The sequence below is a fragment of the Lepidothrix coronata genome, unplaced genomic scaffold, assembly GCF_001604755.1.
Source record: "Lepidothrix coronata isolate B3197 unplaced genomic scaffold, Lepidothrix_coronata-1.0 Scaffold9, whole genome shotgun sequence".
In the NCBI taxonomy this organism is placed as follows: Eukaryota; Metazoa; Chordata; class Aves; order Passeriformes; family Pipridae; genus Lepidothrix; species Lepidothrix coronata.
The window spans coordinates 1334072-1360363 of record NW_016690189.1 but is presented as its reverse complement, the minus strand read 5'-3'; the positions used below and the strand labels follow the sequence as shown (position 1 = coordinate 1360363).

General features: G+C 38.1%; 1 protein-coding gene across 1 annotated transcript in view; it reads right to left on the bottom strand.

The window, feature by feature from the left end:
- NAV3 (neuron navigator 3) overlaps positions 1-18070 on the bottom strand; it is a 253471-nt gene extending 235401 nt beyond the window's left edge. Inside the window, exon 1 of the mRNA XM_017804448.1 lies at positions 17628-18070. Coding sequence (XP_017659937.1) covers positions 17628-17870 — 243 coding nt within the window. The 5' untranslated portion in view covers positions 17871-18070. The remainder of the gene's footprint in view (positions 1-17627) is intronic.
- Between the last annotated feature and the right edge of the window lie 8222 nt (positions 18071-26292).

Here is a 26292-nt window from a genome sequence, read left to right as displayed (position 1 = left end):
TTAGGGTGGCCTGGTTTGAAATACAGATGGCAGCAACCAAATTGTCAAGACCAACACAACATCCGTGGGGCACATTCACACCAATCTGCAAATCCCCTCTAGCTAAGACAGCAAGCACAATGTCCAAAACGAAAATAAGCAGACTGGTTAGACAGGTGACAGTTCCATTGCTTTCCAAACACTTCTACATCATGACAGTTTGCCAAGCAAAGTAGCTTACAGCTCATGTGGGATTTACCAGAGAGATTACAGTGACTACAGCCAATGAGCAGCACCCTTTGCAGAACACACATCCAACCTGATTAACGTGCATGTAGCCCTGTCACTTGCTATAAGCCTTCCTACTTATTTCAAGTTTTTAAGCAGAAATCACAATTTCTTAATGATATCCTTCCCCATAAGCAGTGGTTGTAGCTGTTACAGCAGCAATGTCATTCAGTTCCTGACAAGAAGAAAAATAATTCACATGAAGGAGGTGGTACTCCTCAAGAAAAACTTTCCTAAAATGATGTATACAATACTCTGCAAGTTTGACAACACTTTAATGAACATCTCATTTTTATACTGGCTGAATTACTTGTTTTCAGATTCTGTTTCTTTAAGTATATGAGTAGTTTCTAGATTAATGCCACCCTTCTCCTCAGAAATGCTGTGACAGCAAGTGAAGAAGGAGGGAGTGCTGGCAGCTGAATGCAAGTGCTGTGTACATCTGTAGCAAGACGCTACTGAAATAGTAGAGAACTTGCAATATATGTGCAAGTACATCCATGTGTACACCCACATTTGCAAGTTGATTGCCTATCAACTCATAAAATATTTCTCCTTGTGTGCGCATATAAGGCCTATGTGTGTATATATGCAGTTGCATTGCCATACATTCAGTAAATTAATTTATTATAGTATTTCTGGGTCAGGATCTATTTCACTATCTCTGCAATCTCTGCAGCACTAAGCAGAAAGCTGTGAGAATATATTAAAGTGAAACATATCTTCTCCACAGAGATATCTCCATTTCCTATGCAACTGGCTCATTTTAAGTATTATCTTTGCTTGCCCATCACTCCTCCTCACCACTTCTCAGGGACTTTCCGTATCTTCATATCACTCATCTATTTTAAGAATCAAAAAGAGAATGTCCCTCTGATAAAGGCATGCCCAGATCCATCACCCTTATGAGGGCTATGTCTCCACTAGCTTTCAAAGTAGCCTCAAAAGATTTAAATAACACACTTTGGAACAGAGCTGCACAATCTGTAATAATAATGATAACAATAGTAGTAATCCCAGAAAAGAGAATATCTTCACAAGTAGACATTCTGTACTACAGGTAAGATTCACCTCAGTTATTTCAGACACTGAAAATTAGGTGTTTAACTTAGATGGTTCATCTCCCCTTAATTAAGCAATAGATGCATATACTGCCAGAGGATGAGTCATTCTACCATTATATAAACATCTCAGAAAATTGAAAGGACTTGCCCTCAAGATGTATTTATCTCTGCCATCTGGATAGAGTAGGAGCCCAAGCAACTAGCTCAGACTAGACATCAAGGTTTTAACTAATGCGGTAAGATGAATTCCACTGTGATCAGATTCTCATAGAATCATAGAATCATTAAGGTTAGAAAAGACCTTCAAGATCATTGAGTCCAACCTTTGACCTAACGCCACCATATCAACTAAACCATAGCACTAAGTGCCACATCGACTTGTTTCTTGAACACTTCCAGGGATGGTGACTCCACCATCTCCCTGGGCAGCTTTTTCCAATGTTTAACCACCCTATCAATGAAGTTCTTCCTGATGTCCAACCTGAACCTCCATTGGTGCAGCTTGAGGCCATGTCCTCCTGTCCTGTTGCTGGTTGCCTGGGAGAAGAGGCTGACCCCCACCTGGCAACAATCTCCTTTCAGGTATTTGTAGAGCAATAAGGTCTCCCTTGAGCCTCCTTCTCTCCAGGCTAAACAACCTCATGCTCCTCAGCCACTCCTCATATGACTTACTCTTTAGACCCTTCACCACCTTCACTGCCCTTTATATGGTCTCTGAAAATATCACATAATCACAGAATGGATAAGGTTGGAAGGGACCACAGTGGGTCATCTGGTCCAACCTCACTGCTCAAGTAGGGTCATCCTAGAGCAAATGGCACTGGATTATGTCCAGATGGTTCCCGAATATCTGTAGCGAGGGAGACTTCACAACCTCTCTGGGCAATCTGTAACAGTGTGTGGTCACATGCAAAGTAAAGAAGTTCTTCCTCATATTCAGGTGAAACTTCCTGTGCATCAGTTTCTGCCCTGGACACTAGCTTCTCATCTGTCTGTTGTCTGATCTCAAATTCCAGCACAGACCTCCACCCTTTCCTAAACTGAAAGACATGGTTAATAGTGTTTCAGTTTTCAATAAATGCAAAAATTATAAGACAGAATTAAAAACTTTTCCTCAAACAATTTTTTTTCTGCACTCCCTACTCTGTGTTGATGCTGGACTTCACTGATCTATGAGGCAGAAAAAAAGAGCTAGGACTCTCTTGAACTTTCCTGATGTTTTCCATTGGTTCCAAGCTATTTGCAGACAGAAAAAAAAGCAGTCCCAAACAGCCTCTCCCCTGTGCCCTCTCCCCTCTCCATATCTTCTATTCATGCTAAACATATCACATGTACTTAGTCCTGACTTAGCAGCATTCAGCTACTCAGGTATTACTAAACTCAAAAAGTAAGATTTCATTACAGTAATGCAACATATCAAAACAATGGTCCTATATAGACTGGACTGTTGGTATGCAGAATAAGACAGAGAAGGCAGACATGGATTGGCAATAAAGACTGTGAGTGGATTTTTACTGAGCACTTTTCTACTGCCAAAAGTCATTTGAGGGTGGGACAAAAGGAGCCTCAGTTTTAATCTTTGGAGCCATGAATGCTAACAATTCTCTATGCAGAATTTATGAGCTGTTTTACTTATCAGTATTTCCTCAGAGTTTTCATGCAGTCAGATTGAGTACCCTTTCCTCATACTGTTTGTGCATACTCAAGTTTGGCTATACAGTGCATAAAATGGACATGAACTGCATACTGTACCATAGAAGGAAATAAAAGGCAGTGACATGCCAATCATAGTTCTTAAATTTTTATTCAAAAACACAACACAGTATTACTTATAATAAATATCTATGCTCAAATATTTCAGCAGCAAGCACAACCTAAATATTTAGGGTTTTTTTAATTAACTGAATTCCATAAGTCATCTAAACAGACAGGCTACAAAAAAAAAATAGTAGATGGAAAGCATTTTATTTTTTTCTGTAACAAGCTCAGCTTTCATAAAACAATTCATTCTGAATGTTTTCTACAAAGAAGTAGTATTTCTTTTTTTTTTCCTTTAAATCTGTAATTCCCTTGGAAAAAAGTCTCAGATTACTGATTATTAGAAAATACAAGTCATCTCGCATAAAACATTCAGGATACGAACATATCCTAATATGCCTCAAAATGAGGCCTTTGTCCTGGAACTACAACATATTACATTTTATTTTGAGAACCTCTTTCCCCCTATAGTGCTAGCAACTCTGACACAGACTGAGCTCTGCACATGACCAGCAAAACATCCACCAAATAATGGATATACAATCTGCGTGGCCCAAGCAAACATGGAACAGAACGTCAATACATCTGTAGACAGAAAAACTGATTTCCCAAATAGCAGCAGCACACAGTTTCCATCCAGCTTTACTTGTAAAACATTGCTACAGAAAAATCTGGCAGAGATGTTAATCAAATTTCTCAAAAACAGCTTCAGCCCGTGGCATTTAGTAACCTGATAGTTACTAACAAACTACTGGATGGATTTCTCAAGTAATGAAGAAACCTGAGCATAGAGATTTTTTAAGCATATATATTTTATTGGAGTTTAGGCTTTGATTGAGGCTGGAATACTCCAAGAATGAATATGTGCTTATGTAGCATTTAAAAATGAAATTTTAAATTAAAATTTAAACCAAGATATTTCACATTTTTCATCATAAACGAATATGTTTTTTCACTATTTTACTTACAACATCAGATACCCTCTAATACAGCAGAGTAATGAGAATGAGTTACAGACATAATACCTCATGACGGGATGCAAATTGTTTAAAAAATACCATGCCAATTTGTGGAAGAAGTAATGGCCTGTATGGCTTGAAAATCTTATCTTGTGATAATGTAAGAGGTTAGGAATTGTCTAACCACAATGAAATGGGATGATACTCTTACTCCAGTGAGCAAACAAAGAAGCTCCCACTGAATTAAAGAACACAGCAAGCTCTGATTTCAGAAGGCTGATTTTATCATGTTTCTAGAATTAAGTATCTGAAGTGATGGACCGAACCACGGACATCTCCCTTAAAGGACATCAGGGATATGATGATGAAAGGAGAGAGCTGCAGAAGCGTACAAATACAAGGTAACAGAACTGTCTGTTTGGAAACTCCGCAATAACTTAAACAACTTATTTACCATCTCTGCATCAGTCTCCTCAGTGTTTCTGAGAGAGATTCACATGCCAGAGGAACTGGAGGAGGCAATGCAGCCTGAGAAAGGGACAGTGGAGGGACAGACTGCCTGCCAGTCCGTGGCCTGTCACTGGGAATGTGGGCTGCTGAGCTGCTTCTAAGAGTGCTGTGGATACACTGACAAACACATGGTCACCTTCCACATTATTCAGAAAGTATTTTATTGACTATACTTTAAACTTCCGTAAATATATAGAAAATGTTAAGAGGTACCTTATATGAGCACACATATCCATCTCTATCTTTAATAGGTACAATAAACTAAATATTTATATTGGTTTCACTATACATAGGATGCACTATTGATGCCAAAATGATAAGGCTACATTTATTATCTATGTGCTAAAAAAAATGAAATCTCATGGTGGCTTTAGAGGAGCCGTACCAAGCTGTTTTCACATTTTCAGTATTCTCCAAGCTGTATCCTCCTGTTCCAAAAATCTTAGGGCATAGCAATTCTTGTCACAATGTAATACATTTGAAAGTATCCTAAAAGCAGTTGCAGAATGAAATTAGGCCCATGAGCACAAAAATTACGAGTTAAATAGCCATTCTGAAGAGCTTAACTAACTGTTCAGGGCAAAACCTCCAAACTGCACTCAAAAGAAGACAGTAGGCACTAGGTCAATCTGACAAAAGAAAAAACACTGTGTAGTAATGTTGCCTTACACAGACCTTAAATATCCACTTGGAATTGCATCAAAAGTCTACATAAATTGAAATAAGAAAACCAAAGGTAATAGAGAAGACAGCTGTTACACTGAAAATTTCTTTTGTATCTAAGTGTATATTTGTATATTTTTGTTAAAATGTTTCCAAAAAAAAAAGCTGTATAATCACACGGCTAATGATAAACCCACACAGGTCTTACCAAGACAAGGACAGCAGCTCAGGAATTACAAGTTCACTATACTTTGTCTCATAGTGTATCTACATGAAGTGATACCCCAAACTTTTCCCAAATGATCCAAAATGGTTTTCTGCTCTCCTATGGTGTTAGTATTTGTACATTGTAAAAAGCCCCCACTCTGCCTTCAGTTCAGCTTAGCTACTGCATTGATGCAGAACTTTGTGAGAAATGGACTAAATTACAGATACAGGCTTGTGAATATAGCATGAACCAATGTCCACCTTCACCTTACAAAAGTCCAATTTTTGAATAAGCCAATGATTTATGGTTTGATAAAGACACAAAATATTTCTATCTAATCAATTAGGACAAAATAACTAGTTTATGTTGAAACAGTATTGTGAATTTTGTGTTACTCTGTGCAAGGGCTGCTGAGACCTTTAAAGATACGTATACATCTGAGTGAAAATTATTGTTGAAAATACTGACTCCATTGTCATCCAAGATGAAATTTTTAATGAGAAGTGAACGAAACTTTTTCCCTTTAGACTGAAATATGATCACTATCACTCTGCCTTTGTTGGCATTTATGTAAGTATTTCACAATGAGATCTTACAACTTTGCCTGAATTAAATGAGATCATTAAATGTCCAGGAGAAAATGGATAAAATTTTCCATAGATGCAAATATGTCCATAATCACCTTGCTTTTAGGGAGTCTGAGTTATCTAGTATCTATTCTGCTGATCTGAATTTCCTGTATTTTTCTTTTGCCAAATCTCCTCTAAGTAATTTTTTTGAATGACACTATTTAGTTTGACACACCAGTTCTCAACATCCTCAGTTTTGTATGCTCCCTTTTCTGAAACTTAATTTGATTCGCTTATTCATCTTCCCTCATGACTCTACATCTGTATCTACATCTACATCATATCCACAAATAAGGCAGAATATCTCTGAAAAAATCCTTCACTGACTTGGTGGGTCCCTTGGAAGAAACCCTTGTTGTCATTTCCACACGTTTTTCTTTTATTCCTCACTCCCTTGTGCTAATAGCCTATCTTATAAACTCTTTAAGGCTGTGACTGACACAGCTGTCATGGATGGAGAGAGCTGCTTTGCTCTTGCTCCTCAGTGATACAACCACCAACCCATTTATGACACCCAGCTGAAGAAACCCTCTTCTTGCTTAAGAGCGTCCATATCTGAAAGTCCATATCTGAAAGTTTTGCAATTTAGACTGTATTTAAAAAAAACCCCACATCTGGAGATGGTATCACCTATGAACAGAGTATTTGACTGTCAATCACTACAATAGTTTCTTTGTGAAGCAACCTACTCCTTAGGTTTCAGCTAATAATACAGAGCCATACCAGTCTTCAGAGTGATATTGTAGTGAGGTAAAGAAAACAGCAAAGACACTGTTATTCTCTCCTTACCTTTGTCAGGATCACAAATTTCTACAGGAAAAATTGCACGTTGTATATAAAGAGCTTTCTACTTGAGTCTTCTTATTACGAGCAAAAAAATAAAAAAGAATAGATGTGTTATTAATATGACAGAGAGGAAGCTGATAACATCAGTAACTGATTTGGTTAAAAAAAATCAGTTTTTCTATGGTAATTCAAAATAACTTCAACAACAGTTTAAAAAGTAGCTGATTATTTCTTCAGTATTAAAGAAAATATAAATCCAATAATAGACAAGAAACAAATTCACTCTAAAAAAATGGCATTGTTACCATTTCACATATGAGCTGAGTTCAAGTAGGTACTTGACAGCAATCAGAAGTGAAATTAGGTTGTGAATTCCCATGTGAGTCACTAGGCCTTACTCTCAGAAGCATTTCAAAAGCAAATCTGAATCTGCAGCTCTCAAGCTTTCATGTTTTTGCTGCTCCCTCATAAGAAACAGATTTCTTCAGCTCTTCCTTCCAGCACTCTGTCTATGGCTGGTGAGCTGGCCAGAAATGACTAAAGCAGGCAGACTGCTCAGCTGAGGAAATTTCTAAACTCCTTTTGAACTTTTATTTGTTATTTCACATTCTTATTTTATGCCTATTTATTTCCACTACAGAGACAGCTTAAAAAAAAAAAAAAAAACAAAACCCAAAAAAAACAAAAACCAAGCCAAAACAAAAATACTCTCAAAGGAAAGAAACCTTCTTGTTTACTGAGTAGACGTGCTGCCAGGAAATCTCATTGTTGTAGTGTTGAGTAAAAATCCTGAACCCTGACTTACGTCTTACTCACCCCAAATCATGTATGAGTTGTGCAGACTTTCATGATTAATGAAAGTGGTCAAATGTTTTACAACACTTGCTAGGGAGTCATCTTTCTGTGCACAACTGCTCTGATTACTAAGATGTGATGGTTTTACACATGCCCTGTGATTCAAATCCTGATGCACAACAGGAAGCTTTCACTGCCAAATTTTTTGGAGCTTAACACAGCATCAACAGGGTACAAAGCCAGGTGTTAAAACTGTCAAAGGGAGGTATTTTGAAATGGAAAATGCAAGAGAGAGCTCAACATCTATTTTTGTTCCAATTTGTCTTCAAATTTGCTGCAATTGGAGAGCTTTACCCGAACAAAATATTTTGATCAACTGTTGAGAGATATATTGGAATGAGCTGCCCAGGGAAGTGATGGATTCTCTGTCCCTGGAGGTTTTTAAGATGAGATTGGATGTGGCACTTAGTGCCATGGTCTAGTAACCACGGTGGTGGTGGATCAAGGGTTGGACTTGATGATCTTGGAGGTCCCTTCCAACCCAGTTGATTCTATGATTTCATGATTCTATGATTGAAGGATGAAATGCTATCTGCTGAATTAAGATCAGAAGGGCAGAGCAGTAAAGGAGGGAAAAAATATAACTAAAACAATAAGTCAGACCAAATGACATGCTGAAAGTAGATTAGGACAATACTAATATTATACTTGGTCAAGTTCTCTTACGTTTTATGCAGTCAGTATAGACATTTAGTGGCTGGCACCTTCTCAGAAGGTGCTATACAGAAATACTATGATCCAGACCTAACCACTTCAAAATTATGTGTCCTTTTGATTTGCTTATTTTCCAAGTTCTCTCAGCTTGGTTTACAGAGAACATACACAAGAGCCATCAGAAATCTGCACATCTTACACAGGGGAATTACTCCTTCACATTTACCAGACAAAACACTCTGCATTCCTTTTCTGAATTTTAAAGAAGTTATGCTATCTTTCAGCCAACCTCCTCTTGCCAGTAAAAACAAAAAAGAAAGGTTTATGACCTTAAAAACATTGTGGGCAAGTGAAGATTCACACAAAATAGTCCACTAGTAGGTTTGAGAATAGATATATGCCTCCTCCTTTTTCAGCTTAACCCCCAAACACCCTCACTGGTCAAAAGGCTATTGCTAAGGCATGGGCTTCCTCCAAGACCACATCCTGTGAATCAGGTCACAGTGAAACACAGTGCTGCTTTAAATGAACAACTCTTTTTGTGCCCTGTAGGCAAGTGCAAGAAAAACTATGTAACTCAAAAAATAGTCTAGTATGCTAGAGAAAAAGGGAAAGTGGACCTAGACTAGAATAAACACATGATTAAAAAAATTAGCAGTTCTCATTTGTAATTGATGCCCTTATTATTTTCTAAATACAAGAGTTTCTGCTACAAAGAAGCTAGACAGCATATCCAAAGGCAGAAAGTAGGACCAAAAAAGCCATCTCTCTTCAAAAGACTCCTGCTTTTATTTCATAACTATTTAGATTTTCCACATCATATTTAATAAGTGAAAAACCTATCAAAAGCATTACACACAGGGCCTTTGATGAGTGTTATATTGCTCCACAAAGGGCACAATGTATTATACATCTTTAATAAATTGTGTCAGAGTCTATGCTGATTGGACACATCAGAATCAAAAGAATGTGTGGCTCCTGGAACAAAATTCTACCTACAGATCAGAGCTGGGCCCACACTGATGCTAGTCATTGACATTAAAATGAAGATAAAGCCCAAACTGTCCTTATGAAGTAAGCACAAAAAATAACTCATTGTTTGGATGTTTCATTCTTAACTGATCCCTCAGTAAAGAAAAAGGATTGGCTTGTGGTTACGATGTGGAGATTACAGCTCAAGATATATATGTCTTGAAATTCCCAGTCCTGCCACAAAGTCCCAGCCTGAGTGTGGGAAAATCATCCATTTTCCCTTTAATCTCTACCCTCCCTCTGCACTATGGGGATAATATTCTTCCCTTTCTCCTACACTCTGTGTAATACAGCCATATGTTCTGTAGGGCTGTGACTAACTTATGTGCACATGCACACTACGTCGTGATAAAGCATCAATCTAGTAAAAATTTCTAGGATCAAGGTCTGGTTGAAAAACAGAAAAAAATCCACAGAAAGGGCATTATCATGTTTTTTTTAATTGAGGGAAGAAATGTTTCTCAGTGGAACCAAACTCCCTAATCTTAGCGGCACCCCTCACTCTGCTGAGCGCACTGGGATGCTCCTATCTTCTAGGGAGCCCCTACAAAATGCAACTAGATGAAACATTCACTGGAGTTCTTCTGAAGGGATTTTTAATTAAGGATTTTTAAGTTCATAGGTTTTCTATGTTCCTTGTTAGAGAACAAATAACTGAGTCCCTGAGAGTCACTCCACTGTCAGATTTCACTGGACCTTGAGGCAGAAGGACACTCCAATACTTATACGCCAAGGGAATGAGTGTTTCCAAGCCAGCAACTAGTTGTCTGGTCTCCAAGAATATCCTACCTGTGCTTTTGGGAAAGTTAACTGGAACTGCAATATTTCAGTGCAATGCCTCTGGACAGACACATAGCACACAACAGCACTTTTTCTAAGGAAGAAACTCTGTCTCCAAAGAGAGTCCTTATATCTCCATAGCACAGTGGACCACAGGACTGTAAGCTGAGGTTTCCAGGGAAGCATGGTTTCATTACCACGGACCTGCACTCAGTCCTAGGTGAATCAAGACATGAGAAAAGAGAATGAGAAGACCATCAAGACCGTCAGTTGAGTCCTTTCCACCAGGAAGGATCAGTGCTAGTAATGCTATGAAGGGCACATGTACATGTTTGTTTCTCCAGTAATGGAGATACTACACCTTCTGCGGCAAAATGTTCCTCTGTTTAACTACTGTTACTGCTGGGAAGTTTTACTAAAGACTAACTAAAACCTCATGGGGTATAATACAAGCCCATTATTTTTATCTAAAGATGGAGACCACTTATCATCATTTATGGTTATGGAGAACAGATTACCATTATGAAGGGGTTGCAAGGGTGTTACACCAAGAAAATGTGGCTGGGTTGCTTCAGCTCTGCTGGTGCATCCACAGTGCATCAACATTCAGACACCCATTTTTGAGGAAAGAATTTTATATTGAAAAGTTGTTTGGCCAAGAAATCGCCAAGCAGCTTTCCTAGGCACAAATGCAAAACAAAGAGTAAGTGTGATTGTTTTCTGCTGATGTGTAATACCAGCTCACAATGCAAAAATTAATATGAAATATGTTGAGTTCTTATTTTGTGAGAGAAATAAAATGAAAGGAGTAGAAAATTATGCAGAGGTCTTAAGCTCAGGTTGGTCAATACCCTCCTATCCATGATACCAATCACAAATTACAAACAGAAAGCATCTTTCCACCTACACTCAATACAATTTGTTCACAAATAAAAAAGCTTTGAGAGTTAATGCTATGTTACTTCGCATTTATCTCAACTACAGGAAAATGTGCTTGATACAGACAATTAGACAATAAACATATAATAGTGAAGTTTATTCCAAGCTCATACAAGATGAAGCTCTAAAATCAGTTATAATATAGCGTAGACAGATGGCGCTGGACACATTAAGCACATTAAAAATATAGTTATCTGTTTGATAAAGAAATAATTCAAAGCACAAGGCAAGAAGCTGAAATTGCTGACAATCTGAACTCCTGCCAACTGTCCTGGCTTCACTGGGGCTGTGTGAATTTTAAACACACACAGTCCCAGGTGTCCACAGTGCTGACTGAAATTTCTGGCAGCTAGTTGAGCGCTTTTGAAACAATGCTGGCTTCCCATCACTAGCGGTCACTATGGGGAGAAGATAGGCGGTTTCTGGCTGCTTCTGCTGCTCTTTTTGTTGCCTTGGCTGTGGTGCTGTAAATGAAACAGTTGGCACAATGAGCAGCCTCCTTTCTTGCCAACCCATATGGCAGGCATCTCCAATGCACTAGCGCCGAGAAAAGGAAGGGTATGACAAAATGGGGAAATAAATTCATTTATTTATGTTCCCTAGATGCAGTGTGTCAAGAAACTCAGTGGAGCTTAGCTCTGAGAGACCAGACAAAAAGGCATCCAGGAAATTGAAAGGTCAAAGAGATGTGGGATTGCAACAGATGCCTTGCTTCAGAGAGATTTGGGGAATGGTGGAAAAGGGTCACACAGAACCTAAGTAAATGGTGTGGAAGGGTTAGCTGAGGAAAGATCAAGATATGGAAGTCATTTACAGAACACCTGGTTTTCCAGTGTGCACAGTACTCCTGTTGATGTGAGCATGAGCTCCACCTATGTATGAAATGCAAAAATATTTGTCTTGAGATCTGCCTGTATTGAGAAGCCTAGCCATTCTCCAAGTCTGGTGTCTGGCAACGGGCAGGAGTTACCACATCACTGACACTGTTTACAATTGATGAGGGGAAAATGGGAGGTTTCCATACTCTTTTTAATGTCCTACTTCAAAAGGTCTGGCTGAATGACACTAGGAGTCCTGACACTAAGACTGACACTGAACGGAATGGATGTCAAGAATCACTTTAACAGCACCAGTATGTGCTTTTGACTAATCAGATCAAAGTATTTAGCTTAGTTTTGTGACATTCATTTTAGGCTACTTTAATAATGTCCACTTGGTACAACTAAGTGCTTTTGACTCCATTCTCTGTTGGACATGGTCCCCAAATAGCACACATCTATCCTTGTCTGTTCTGCTGATTTACAGACCGCTTCCCCAGATTAACTGTTCAGATTTCTGTGCTCTACAGAAGCAGTTGGTTGTGCCTCTTTCCTCAGGTGGACACATAGTATTCTTTGTCATTTCTTCCAAAAGGTCTTGCAGCAAATCCATTTCCCGAGCTTTTCTAAGATCTTCCTGTAGCAAAATTACATTGTTTAATGATGAACTTGGTGGGGCTGGACTCCTCTATAAAAGTCCCTGAAACTGAAGTATCCAGAGAAGTTTTACATTTATGTATGTGTACTGCATCAGCTGGGGAGGCTGACTAGCACTTTCTGATAATCAACAGCAATATGAAAAATGCTGCAGGCATGACAGGAAGACTTGATTAGGGGATACAGAAAAATGTAAGTCATATTCAGAAGCCTGTAAAGATTTCTGCCAACAGGAAGGAAGAAACAGATAAAGCAGACAGCTGCAGACAGATAGCACAAATGAAGAGAAACTGGGGGAAAAAAACAAAAAAGCAAAAAAACAACAACAACAAAAAAGAAACAAACAAAAACAAACAAAAAAAGAAAAGCAGAAAGCAAATTATATGACAGTAAAGGAATGAATTAACTCAGGAAAGAAGGTTAAAATCTTATCATCCAAGTCATATAAACAAAACACTACAATTAATGTATCAGATTTAGCTCACAGAAAATTCAGTCTGGAAGAATAAATGATGCTGCAGTTATCTTGAAAGAAGAAAGTTTGATGATGGGAGGAAAACCCTGGGAACATAAAGCAGAGCACTGCAAGGACTAGCCCCAGGAAGCCACAGCTGAAGACCAGTTTGCCTAGCAGGTGTTCTGACTCCCAGTAGCTGCTCAGCTTTGTGCTGGAGTGGATTCACGGCAATGCACTTTTGACTACACCATCAAATGTGTGAGGGTAGCTGAAGTCAATCACACTTTCAGGTGACCTGGAGTAAAACACTATTGCCACTGGCATTTTTGTCTGGGTCAATGTCATAGACTCACAGTACGGTTGAAGGTTTGGAGGCACCTCAGAAGATCCTGTAGTCCAATCCCCCTACTGAAGCAGGTTCACCTAGAGCATGTTGCACAAGATTGTGTCCAGGCAGGTTTGAATATCTCCAGAAAAGAAGACTCCACAACTTCTCTGGACAGCCTGTTCCAGTGCTCTGCTACCCTCAAACTAAAGAGGTTTTTCCTCAAATTCAGTGGAAATTCCTGTGCTTCAGTTTGTGCTCATTGACCCTTGTCCTGTTGCTGGGCACTATTGAAAAGAGTCTGGCCCTAGCCTCTCAACACCCACACTTAAGATAATACATATAGTGTAGAGTTATCATTTAGTGACCAAAATAAGTTGGTTTTGCAAATAAATTCTTTCTTCATTACTATAGTTCCATTGTTTCATTTACCTTTCTGCAGTATCAGTGGATTTTTTTTCATTTTGTTGCTGTTTAATACACATCCTACAACTAGAACAGTATCGCAAAGCAGCCTAGCATGATCTGATGGTTGTTTAGCAAGCAATATAAAAGTGACAGTACAGAAGTACAAATAAATACTGTACCCACAGTTAGAAAAATATTAGAAAATACAGTGGTGTTTTCAGATATGGTTTTGCATAAAAACACACTATGGTCCAACTGAACAGCAATACTCCATCTGCTCCAAAGAAAGCCAGCATTTCACCTCATGAATCCAGCAGCTGAATTCCATTCCTGTGTACATATATAGGAATAAACTTTTGTCTATATGATATATTCAGGGAAAAAGAATGTGCGATGAATACTTGTGTTCAAATATTTTGCATGACTATTCACATCATAAAGTGTTCATGCAGTCAGCTTAAACATTAGTGGGTTTAGCAAGAAAGCAGATGGACCTGTTGTATGTGACCCAGGTACAAAAAAACAAATAATGAAAATTTTGAACAAAAGTGCATTTGAATAAACTACACACAGAATAATTTAAATCATTAGCAACTTACTATTTGCTTTCCTAGGCTTGACTAAGCTCTATCCAAGTTAGAAAAAAGTTAATCACCTCAAACTTTTTCGACCACAGCTTTTATTAAAATAATAACATCACTCTTATTAAACTTCAAACTTCATCATGTCCCCAAAAAAGAAAACAACAAAGTGCAACAAAATTTGTTGTTGTAAAAATTTGCAAGTGTAAAAAAATCATGTGAGATGGGAGAGAGATCTAGGGAAAAGAGAACTGATGTTTGCATCTGTATTCCTAACCAGTCTTGGCAAGGGCACTTGTGTGAGAAAGCCAACACAAGTGTCAAAAGTCTCAAACAATCAGGTGTGGTGAGAGTGAAGGTCGTAGAGGAAACAGCTGGGTGGTATTGACATGCATAACCCAAATTTATCTTGGAATCCTTAGCACTTATAGATAGCAACAGGATATGTCACAGTGACTGCATTTGTCAATCTAAGTGCCTTTCAGACAGGATGAGGAAACTTGTGATGCACAGTGCAGCATATGTAAAACACCAAAGCAAGCAATGCTGAAGGCTGCAATTCATCAGTCAAGGGCAAAAGTTTACCAGATGATGAATTCATTGTCTTTTGCAGACAGATAGCCATAATTTTTTCCTCAAAAATCAGTGCTGCCTTATATCCAATGATATACATAGCATAAGCATACAAGAAATATGCCAGATAGTTAGATTTTACTCTGAGTTGGAAACTCAGACTAGGCATTAATTACATTTTGACTGAAAAAACCTCTTATCTGATTATTGTTATAATGAAACATTCAAAAGGTACAGCATTGTATACAACACAGGCACATAAAAATATCACATTTGATAAATGAATTTGCTAACCAAAGGTCTATTGGAATCAGCACTCGGAAATGCTCAAGCTTTGGGACAACAAAACCTGTAATGCAGAACTTGCATCTGCTCAGCAAACCTGAAGAGACATTAGCTCTAACAACTCCATCAAATTTGTGCTTAAGAACTACTGTTTAGATAACCTGGACATACTTCCGAGGCTTCCAGGGTAGCATGGATCTCTGTTGCTGATGAAGAAAAACTGCATTTGATACTTTTAGGCTGATCCTTTGAAGTTTACTAGTAGGAAAAGCCTTACAATAATTTCTTCATCATAACCTCCCACCTTACAGCCCAAACCACTTTTGCAAAAAGATTTCATTAAACTTGCCTAAAAGTTTCACACTTTCAAAATATGTGCCTGGAAGAAAACTGAGTAAAGGGCTGCCACTAAGCTTTACTAGGAATGTTGGACTTGTAAGGGGGTAATACAGAAAGGCTTCAGAAATTAGTAACTTCTTGAATGTTCAGCACTTCTGTAAACCCAGGTGGACAGGGCAGATTTTCAGACCACCATGTGTACAACCTGGTCTTGCTCTTTGCTGGTCATCTTTCAAAACTGCTCAGAAGCCTCCACTGAGAACATATAGAGTAGGCTGTTTTATGGAAGTTGGTCTGTTTTGTGTTGCTTTCTTTAAAAAACAGCCTCTAAGATAACGAGTATTGTCAAACCCGTGAAACAGCAAATTGGGATCACAGGTTGTGTCCATCTAGCCTGTTACTACATTCACTGGAACTTCAGCAGGGTTTAGGACAAAATGCCTTGGAAGGCTATGACTCCCATTTGGTCTCATGATAGTCATTAACAGTTCCCAAGTGATTAATATACTGAAGGCAAGATGTTTTATATATTTCTCCACACTTTTTTAGGTAAACAAAAAACACTTATTAGTAGGTAATGCAACCTTTTCCTTTTTTCTGAAAATAGTATTTGCAAATCTAATTTACTTTTCATGGAATATCCATTAAAGAACACCACTAAATAAGAAACCAATAAAAATATTTTCTACTAAAAATAAGCAAGCAAACAGGAATCGCATTGTGTTGAAAACTTATATTATTATCTTCATGTCCCATTCATGTCATAGAAAAGGGCTGTTCATCACTTGTAGTAATCAAGAGATGAACAGTTTGCTCCTTTTTTGTATTTCTGTATAGCATGTCAGACACCACCAATGCATTATCTTTGGAAGGCAGGGAGAGGTGACACAGAAAACTCCAAGGGAAAAGTTAAGTGACATGACCAAAATCTCATGTGGAAACATGTGGCAAAGTTTAAAAAGGAAACCAAATGTTCAGAATCCCTATGCTTTAACCACAAAACCAACTTTCTTTGCTAATACTGAATTAACCCAGTAACTAAAAACAAAGAAAACCCAAGTATATATATTATGTGTATCTTGCCACTTTAACAACTCTAATGACACTCAAGTGTTCTCAAACTAAATAAGATACAATTACAAATATATGTTTAATCCCAGTGTGGTAATCAGTTTCACAAACCAAGAGTACTAGAAAAGCAAGGGGAAGTAACCTCACTTAACACTGCTTGCTGAAGCTGTGTAAACCACACATGCAGCCATAATGTACTGACTGAAAGATCTACAGAAATATACACTGCTGACAAGAAGGGACTCAATACTCACATTCAAAACATGAAAAAGGCTTTCAACTACAGCAGACAGACTAGTTGAAAATCAAGTAGAATTTTTTTAAAAGATAACAACTCAAATAATAACTCAAAAAGAACTCCCTTACAAAAGCAAAAACCCTAAGCAGTCTAAAAAATATTGTGGTATCCTACTTCAGATATCATTTAAAAAAAAAATCACAATGAATTGGGGCTCGATAGGGGCTAGGAAGAAGCTATTTTGCAAAAGAGAAAAGCACAAGTACTTTTTACTGTGAAGCTGTTTTTCTGGTTCAGCAGCTCTGCAGCAGGAGTAGCCAGATAATTTGAAAAGTAAAAAGAAAATCAATTACTTGTTTTTATTTTAAAACAGCCTCCCCGTGGGAATAGGTGTGGGAGTGAGATCTCTTTCTAAATTTCATAATATAACATAAAGCTGCCAAGATTTTTTTTATTTTTTTTTTTACTGTCATGTCATTTCTCTGCTTACTGGGTACTGGAATGATTTTTCTCTACTTATGATTCTACTGATCTTTATCAAAATTAATCTGTGAAGTGATTAACACTAACACTTAAAAACAGAATATTTATTCAAACAGCAACATTGAGCAAAACAAATTTCTAGGGCTGCTGCGAGTTCAGTGATGACAGCAAAAGTCTATTTACTCATTTACCCTCAAGTTCTGCATGCAGTAGGTTGCAATCATTTTTTGTCAAATCAAAACAACATTTTCTGAGAATTAAGATCCACAGGTAAAGTTTACAACTAACCTTGCTATCCTCGATCTCCTGGGTTTTTCCTTGAAGCGCTTTTCTTTCTCCAAAATCACAGGTTGACTTTAATGTAAGCTGACAAGAAAGTATCGAGCTCTCTGCCCCAGTAAGCTCAAAAGACTTTGGTGAGTACTTCTGTGAGCTGGCGGGGCCGAGGTTGGGTATCGGGAGGGCAGTGTGAACAGGCTTTGACCCCCCAGCTGGCTGTCTTAGCTTGGAGGCAACCCCAAGTACGGGCATGGCTTCTATAAAATATCTTCTTTCTGCCAAAGAAAATGCTTCTGACCTCAGTCTGGTAGACTCCAGCTTCAGCAATTTCAGAACAAATACTTTAAACAAAAGTAGCAGTCATCCTTTCGAAAAGTCTTAAAACAATAATATTACGAGTTTCACAAGGAAGCAAAACTTTTCCTTCATGTCTCCCCTCCTCCCTCACAGCCACTCACACACACTGCTCAGTGAGTCAGTGACTCTGTAAGACTAAACGCTTCTTTGGGGCGTGAACTTTTCTTGAAGGTAACTGCCACAGTGCTGCCTGTCTGGGATTAAAGAACTCATAAATTTTCCGTCTCTTCTTCCTAAAGCATTCCAGCTCTGTGCATTAAATGAATGAAGGATGGGAGAAAAGGAGGGAGAGAAGAGAGGAAACCTTCCCGTACTCCAACTGTCAAAACAGCTTGAGACCACAACACTGGAAGCAGAGACCTCTTCCTGAGTACATAAATAACCAGCCCACATCCTTAAAAAAAACAAACCTCTTTTTTTTCCATTTTAAAAAAAAAAAAAGAACCTGAGCAGTGGCCAAAGCAAACAGCTGTTGGAAGAGTTTTCATCCCGGAAATAATCTCAGCAATGAAGCTGTTTGTCTGATTCCTGGGTATTTTTCACTGCTGACAACCATGAGCTACAGTGTTTCATTCCCTGTTCCTTCCGTGAAATCAGGTTAAAATCATACAAGAGTGTGGTTAGGAACAGCCGCTGAATCACACTGTGGGTAACGTCTGTCTGTACTATGAAAAATGCATACAAAAATACAGAGCAGGATATAGGAGAATCACAAGAATTGTTAGAAGATTTAGTCAACACAGCTTTTCAGAGCCCCCCTCCCTTTTTTTTTTCTTTCTTTCTTTGTGGTGATGTTAACGTCATCTATTCAGTGTTAACACTTCCCTTTCTAAAAACATTTAAAGTTCCATGAAGTCCATGTCCAATGCATCATTTCTGGTTGTTGCTCATAGAAATACTCTTGCTGGCAATCTCAAATCCTTGTACATAGAAATACAATTGAGGCAAGCAGAGCAGGCTCCAAAATGAGTCACAATGGACAGTCCAAATTGTTGAGCAGCATAAACACTTACTTAAAAGGAAAACTGTACATTCCTTTGAGACCCTATCACAAGGTCTCCATTTTAAACTGTGGCATAAGGAAAAAACCTGTGTAGAACCATCCCACCATTCAATTCCTAGGGGATTTTATCACCCAGCATTATGGCCAACTTTTTTTTTTTGGTTGGTTTGTTGATTGATATTTTTTGTTTTGTTATGTCTTCCAAAATAAAACATAGAGAGAGAGAATAAGGAGACTTATTCTGTCCTGATATTCTATGTGGTATTAACCACACCTCCTTGAGCAGTATATACTATTACCGCTATAGATATAAGGACAAGAGAAAATAAGAACCTTCTGGACTTTTAAACTCACAAAAATAAGGATGGCAAGAGTTACAAAAAGCATTGAAAGGCAAACAAAGTAAATGAGAAGCAGACTAAAAAGATTTTCTTAAATCACACTTTGAAATTATTTTGCAGAATACACCTGTGGTACCTGTAGTATTGTCCTCTATCTTTCATATACAAAAACCACACTGACACAGTAATTAAAAATCCATCTCTTTCTATTGACTTAAAACTATCCCATTCTTGTTTATAGTTTGTAAGAGTGAACTTGACCTGGTTTAGGAACCTCCTGAATTTTGAAGTACACAGTGAATCAGCAAACACATTCCATCATCCTCTGCTTGTCCACTGTTTGGTTTTGCCACCATTAACAGTAGCAGCAATGCACCGACTGCACAGAGGTAACTGCTCTGCATTTTAACAAGTTCAGCCCACAGGACTGGTTTGGTGTGATAGTTCATGTCTTCTTCAGAGCAAAACAGAAGAAAGCTCCTTGTGCGGTCTGCAGTCTGCATTTGTTCTCCAGAATCATAAAGCACTGTGGCTGTGTAAGGAATTTAGGTTTCTTAGGCACAACTGTTAACAGTTAACGCTTCAGAAAATGCACATATGCAAAGACTGAAGGGAACCATAGGAAAAGAGGGATTTATCTCTTGCAAGGTTTAAGAAGATGAAAAATCCTCATGAGAACTGCTAACCAATGATCAAAACAAAGAATAAACTACAGACATGAGACAGATACTTTCTTATGAAGAACTTTGCCAAAAAAATGTAATTGAATCTTATTGCTTCTCAGGGTTATAATTTTAAAAAGTAATGCACTATGGTAATCTTGCTCATCTTCTTTTGAATATGAATTATGAGGTCATGATACCCACAGTCTCTTTTGCAACCCATTTTCCCAGCACAGAAACCCTAAAAGTAATAAGTAAACAAGCTTACTAGGAGAGAGTCATCTGTAATACATAACCAACAGGTTTTGGAAACAATGATGTAAAGCTGGTGTTAATGCTACTCTTTCAAAATAATTCTTCATTATATTATGACTTTTAAGCTAGTACCAGGTCAGGGCCATCAACTTCAGAACCCCATTTAGCTAGGATTTGTACAATGATAAATCACAGAAGTGTTTCTGCTCTATTGAAGATGCAAAGAAGAGTATGCAAGATTATTTACCAGAATCATGAAAGATAGTGGGGGAATCATACTCCATAAGTAAGAATGTGGTTACAAGGCTGGACTTCCTTTTCTTGTTTTCTCTAATTCTAAGCAAAAGATAAATAAACAAACATCAGCTACTCTTAGAAATCACTTAGTTACATTTTTTGCTTGAAAGGTTTTGTGTACCTCATGATGAATGTGGGGTTTATGAAGGCTACCTGGAAAAAAGAATATTTAACAACTAAGCTTCTGTAGTGTTTTCTACACAAACAGGAAAGCACAGGATAATGCATCTGGGGACGACATGCACAAACTGTCACCAGAAGCAGGTGCTTGTGGTGGAGCTGCATGGGATGTACAGATTCCGTCTGGAAAGGAAAGAACTGGGCATAATTGTGGGGAAAGGGCAAAGCTGGAGGCTGTACAGAAGGGCATATTGTCAGGCATCAAGCTGGCAATGTGACTTTGGTGGGATTTTCCTCAGTAGCCCTGTGGGGAGCTAAGTGACAGCCAAGCAGAGCTGCCAGAGAGAACCCAAAGTTGGAACAAGGATGATTTAGATATGTGTGAATAGTGTCCAAACAAAAGAAGGTATATCTGTGAGAAAACAGGGGTGAAGAAGGCTATAACCTGGAGTTACTTGAAATAAAACACAACACCAGATTGCCTGCCATGAGGGACCAAAATATTATTGTCAGAACAGAGAAAGCCATGAGAAAAAAAGATATGGCTGACAGAAAGAAGGAACATGCATCTTCACTTGCTTACATGATACTGATATGCTTACATGATACTGATATATCTAGAAAGGGACTGCAAAGAAACAGGTAAGGCTAAACATTGTTCAGAGAGGACCTGTAGGTTTCTAATTTACACTTTTAGACATCTATTAGCATAGACACCCTCAAGCCAAGCAGGTCAGAGATACCACCTGGATACAGGATACAGGAGGATTAACAGGGAACATTTCCAGTGGGATGTTAGATAAGGAGATAGAAGTGTGAAGAGACACCAAACAATGGAAAAACAGAGCAAAGGTCAAAACATAATCCTTGGTAGTTTTGTCAACAGAAGTGGCAGTTCCAGTGATATGTTGAAGATAGAACCATAGCTTTCACTAATAAAGTAGTAACAATCTGGCTAAAAAGCATGACTGACCGTGTCATGCGATCAATGTTTTTACAGAAATTATGAGTTAGATTAATGATTTGTACCTCAAAATAATGCAGGACATATGCATTCAGAATTATAATCCCCCAAACCCAGAAAAATCTGTAATATTTATTTCATATAGCAGGAATAAATACACCTGAAATCCAAGCCACCTTATGAAAGAAGGTATCTGGCAGTTGCAATGTTAAGGTGAATTTTTGTTCTCAAGACTGAACAGAAATAACCATTCACAGCACAACACACATATATTTCCTTTCCTTCATAGCATCTAATACCAGTACAAGTCCCAAGAAGATTGCTCCTCTTGTGCACACACAGCCCTCAGACAAACTGCTCGCATGAACTGAATAGACAGCTGGCAGTGTCTCCCAGACCACAGGAAATATCAAAAGAGGGGACACCTGCTTCAAAAGTGGAGCCAAGAGATTTGTTTGCTTTTTGTGCTCTATGATCTTCAACAAGGAAGCTGTTGCATGTGTCCAGGGTCAAACAGGAAATGTCGGGGGTCCAGAGACTGCAGAACTCAGTTCTGAGCTGTTTCCCCACTTCATCCCACTGGTGTAACAGCTGTGTCTAGAGCTTAAGTGAGCCAGGACAACTTCTGAATAAGCTTGAATGTGCCAATACAATGACAGGATTTTGTGCTCACTGATTTCAGGTTGAGCAGAAAGTTTTCCCCAGCTGGGGATAGAGAACTCTTGAAAAAGCAAACAATGATACTAAAATACTGAAGGTACCTGAACCAGTATGATTTTTAGGATTTATTTAATAACCCCAGGTAAGACAAGTTTAAATTTCAATAATGTAAGTAAGAAGCACACCACATGTCTTCTTAGTGTAACAACATATGTTCAGTCTGTCAGATACCAATGAGACAAATTCTTCAGCTGTGACTCGTGTTCACGGCATACTTCTACTGACATTATTTTTGTTATTTCAAAAGTCAGGTGAATCCATTAGTCTCAAGGCAAGACATGTAACAGGTATTTAATCCTACCTACAAGTATGTAATGCTACTGAGTAAGCTGCTGTTTTTCTTGACAGTTTGGAATTCCAAAAGATATATAATCCAAACTCCACCCACAGTCACAGAAAAAGGTGCATCCGGCTTCCTAAAGGAAATCCTTCTGCTTTGGCTCTATGTTTGGGGAAGTTTTTCAAAGAGGACAACTTTTAAATACAGATATTGTTTTATCATCTGAACAATATGGCCTTTCAAAGCTCAGACAGGATTTTATGGTTTTGAACTGATAGAAGTGACCAGTTCTGTGATTTTCATTCATGCTGTACATTCGCAGCATCTTCCATCAGATGGTTTCAAGTCTTTAAATGTAATTTAGTACCATACCTCCTTGTGCATTATGTAAAATATATTAAAATACAGTCACGCCAAACTATGAGACTAAATGACCTTCCCCAGCCTATATGGGGCCTCATTACTTTCTTTCTCAAGTAGGGATTTTTTTTGAATTAAACATCTGTGTGGGTTAAAAATTGTAATTATTTCTCTTGTTATGCATTGTATTTAATCATGAAGTATTTGGTTTAAAGAAATCAAGCTTAAATACTCTAGGATCAGGAAATGTAAACTAAAATTTTGTAAGGATAAGAAGGGACTAATGGCAACTGAACACACTGTGTAAGTATTTACATACTGACCTACTCAGTAGACCATACAGCCACCTGGTAAAGCTTAATGAAAGGATCAGCTTTCTTCTTTGGGAGGTGCACGAGGAAAAGGAAAAAAAAAGGATAATCCATTTGTTCATTTCTAAGTAAATGAACCAAACAACAAATGTTGAAGACTCTCAATGCTACGTTAACTGCAGATAACAAGGAAACACTCCCCCAGTTATTTCAATCTGCATAAACTGGTCAGAAAGATAACAATCACCCTAAGAATCAAAATAACAGCTTTTCTTTCCTTTTTTCCTTGTTTTCTCAGTTTCTCATTTACAAACCCTCTCCAGCATGCATTCATAGCAGGCCCACTGGCTTCTCCCATATCCTTCCAGCCACTGGTAGGTATCTTCTCCCTCTTTCATTTCTGCTCTCTTCCCAGTTTGTCTTTCTGTCTCTGAAAGAATTTCTTGCTTTGTATCATCTTCGGTGGGCCATGGCGAATTACTAATTTCAACTACTGCTTGCCCTGTATCTTTCTGTCTTAGAACATATTACAAATATTCATTGCTGCATTGCCAAAGGAGCATTTCTCTCACTTATCAGGGTAATTAAGAGCTTCCAACCTCTAGAGTTAGTGGAGGAACGTCTAAGGTAGACATGACAAAACTAGACATTTATAGAATGGATGCCTATTTTCTTAAGTGATAATATTACTTTCATTGGAAGTTGTAAGGAACAGAATTCCTGGCCTTTTTTTATTTATTTTATTGATGGAAGAAACTTTGCTCTATTTTAAATTTTGACCAAAGTTTAAATTATCTTGGGTCCTCCTGCAAAAAATGGTCCTCATAAATGCTCTCCAATCACTACTGCTCTCAATACAGAATCCCCTAGAAAAAAATTCCCCCAGTGCAGATACTCCCTTAAATCCTGATGGAATATTTTATGATGCTATGGAGACATTTCTAAGTCTTAATTAAATGAGAAGAAAATTGGCAATATTTGTGGTTAATCAAAGCTGTTCTGAGTCTTGATACTAAGTGTGAAAGTGTTCATAACTTTCATCTAAAATTCCTTCAGAGAATAAACTTACTATGAATTTTACTAACAAACTGTAAAAAATATCGCATAAAAAGAATGAAACTGAGACTAAACAGGAATCTGCTGATTATCTGCCATCAGGTGGCTGGCAGAGTTGCAAACCTATGCTTTCATCTGCTGGAAAGGGAAACTACTCTTACAAGCACTGTGAAACTGATAGAGGGTTTCAAAATCATGATTATGCTGCCATTCACTTCAGGATTGCAGCGAAACACTGCTCCATAAGGTTCCCATTGGTCTACTAAAATAAAAAAAGTTACTGCTTAGAAACATCTGCTACAGTCATGAGCAAACTCTTGGCCAAGAGCAGCAACAACAGTAAGAGACTTTGAAGTCAATCAGCTTTGCTATCACCAGCAGATACCCCTGCAGTCAGTGGAAATTACTGCACAGAGAGTTTGGGAGATATGAAGAAAACTTGCTCTGCCAAGACGTATAGAGACGGCGGCGAAGAAAAGAACAATTATATTTTTTTTAACAATCAATAAAATGGTTAGCAGTGAAAGGTTAGCAAAAGGTGTTAAAAAAATATGGCATTAATTCTTAAAGAATACTTTATGAAAACAAAGATGACTATAGGTTTTCAGGGACTAGCTTTGATATTTGACCTTAAACAAGTGCAAGCTGCACGGCGGCTGGAGGAACACTTCTGACTCACAGTCCACTGTCTGCTTTGAGACTGTAGTCATTTAGTGGTGGCTTGCATCACCCACAATTTATAATACCTACTGTGCTCTACCACCTCTACCCATCTGCTTACCTGTACCTTGACCTAAGTTGCAATTATTGCATAATATTGCCTTTTATTCTTCGCTGCTTATCACTATAGGTGAATGATCCCAGCTATGTTTTTAGTTTCCTGTTGGTCTCTGGAGATAGTAATCATAACTAATTTTGCCATCAAGTAACCCTTCCTACAATATCCATTTTATTTTCATCTTCTATAACCACATAAATATTTCATATTTATCCTACATTTCCTGTGATTTGCAGCAATTCAGGAGATACTAATATGCCTTTTAAAGGCAAACTTACCATCTCAACATAAAGTATGGACAAACATTGTAGTTCTTGGTGAAGAATTACAAGATTACCATTATATCACCTTCCGTGCCACAATTCCTATTAGAAAATTTGTCATTTACAGTAGTCTGATGCTGGATGGGTGTACTGGTGAAGTATCATGCCCTATGGCAATGTTAGATTTACAGCTTGACTGGATGATCTTAAGTATCTTTTCTAACCTAAATAATTGTATGATCCTATAGGCCCCACTGCTGTACGCTTTTCTTGAATATCATCTCTTGCCAGTGGTCAGAAGCAGTGTACTGAGTCATAGATCCTTGCTCTGACAAGTACAGTCATTTTGGATCTTAAGTTCCTATGTTAAGAACAGATATTGTACCTTGAGATCACTAGAGGATTTCTGTTTCGTTTTGATAAGCAGACATGCTCTTTCTAATCATGTATTTGTGCCATTTGCCTGCTCTCATTGAGAAGATATGACAACACTAAATACAATCCACATTTTTAAGCAGTGTTTCTTCACCAGGGCATATTACCACACTCACTGTGGTTTTCCTGCCCTTGTCTTGTGTTTGGCCAGCTTGGAGCTCTTGCAGAGATGCTCACTCATCTCTACCTATGAATTACTAAGCACACAGGCCTTGTGTGTCAATGAATGACAAACCTTGACCATGTACAGTTTAGCTGTAAGTGGGTGCTCTTTTCTTTCAAATAAAAATTGGCTTAATGTACATACTTAAAATCTTAACCATCTGCCTCTATCTCCTGTTGGCCATATGTGAACACTTCCTACAGTGAGTCTTGAAACCTTCTGCCTTCCTCCATTCTGCTGTGATCAGAGCATGCTCCAGGCCAACTGCTGAAATGGATTCTGTATGTCACTAGACTAAACCTTTCAGTT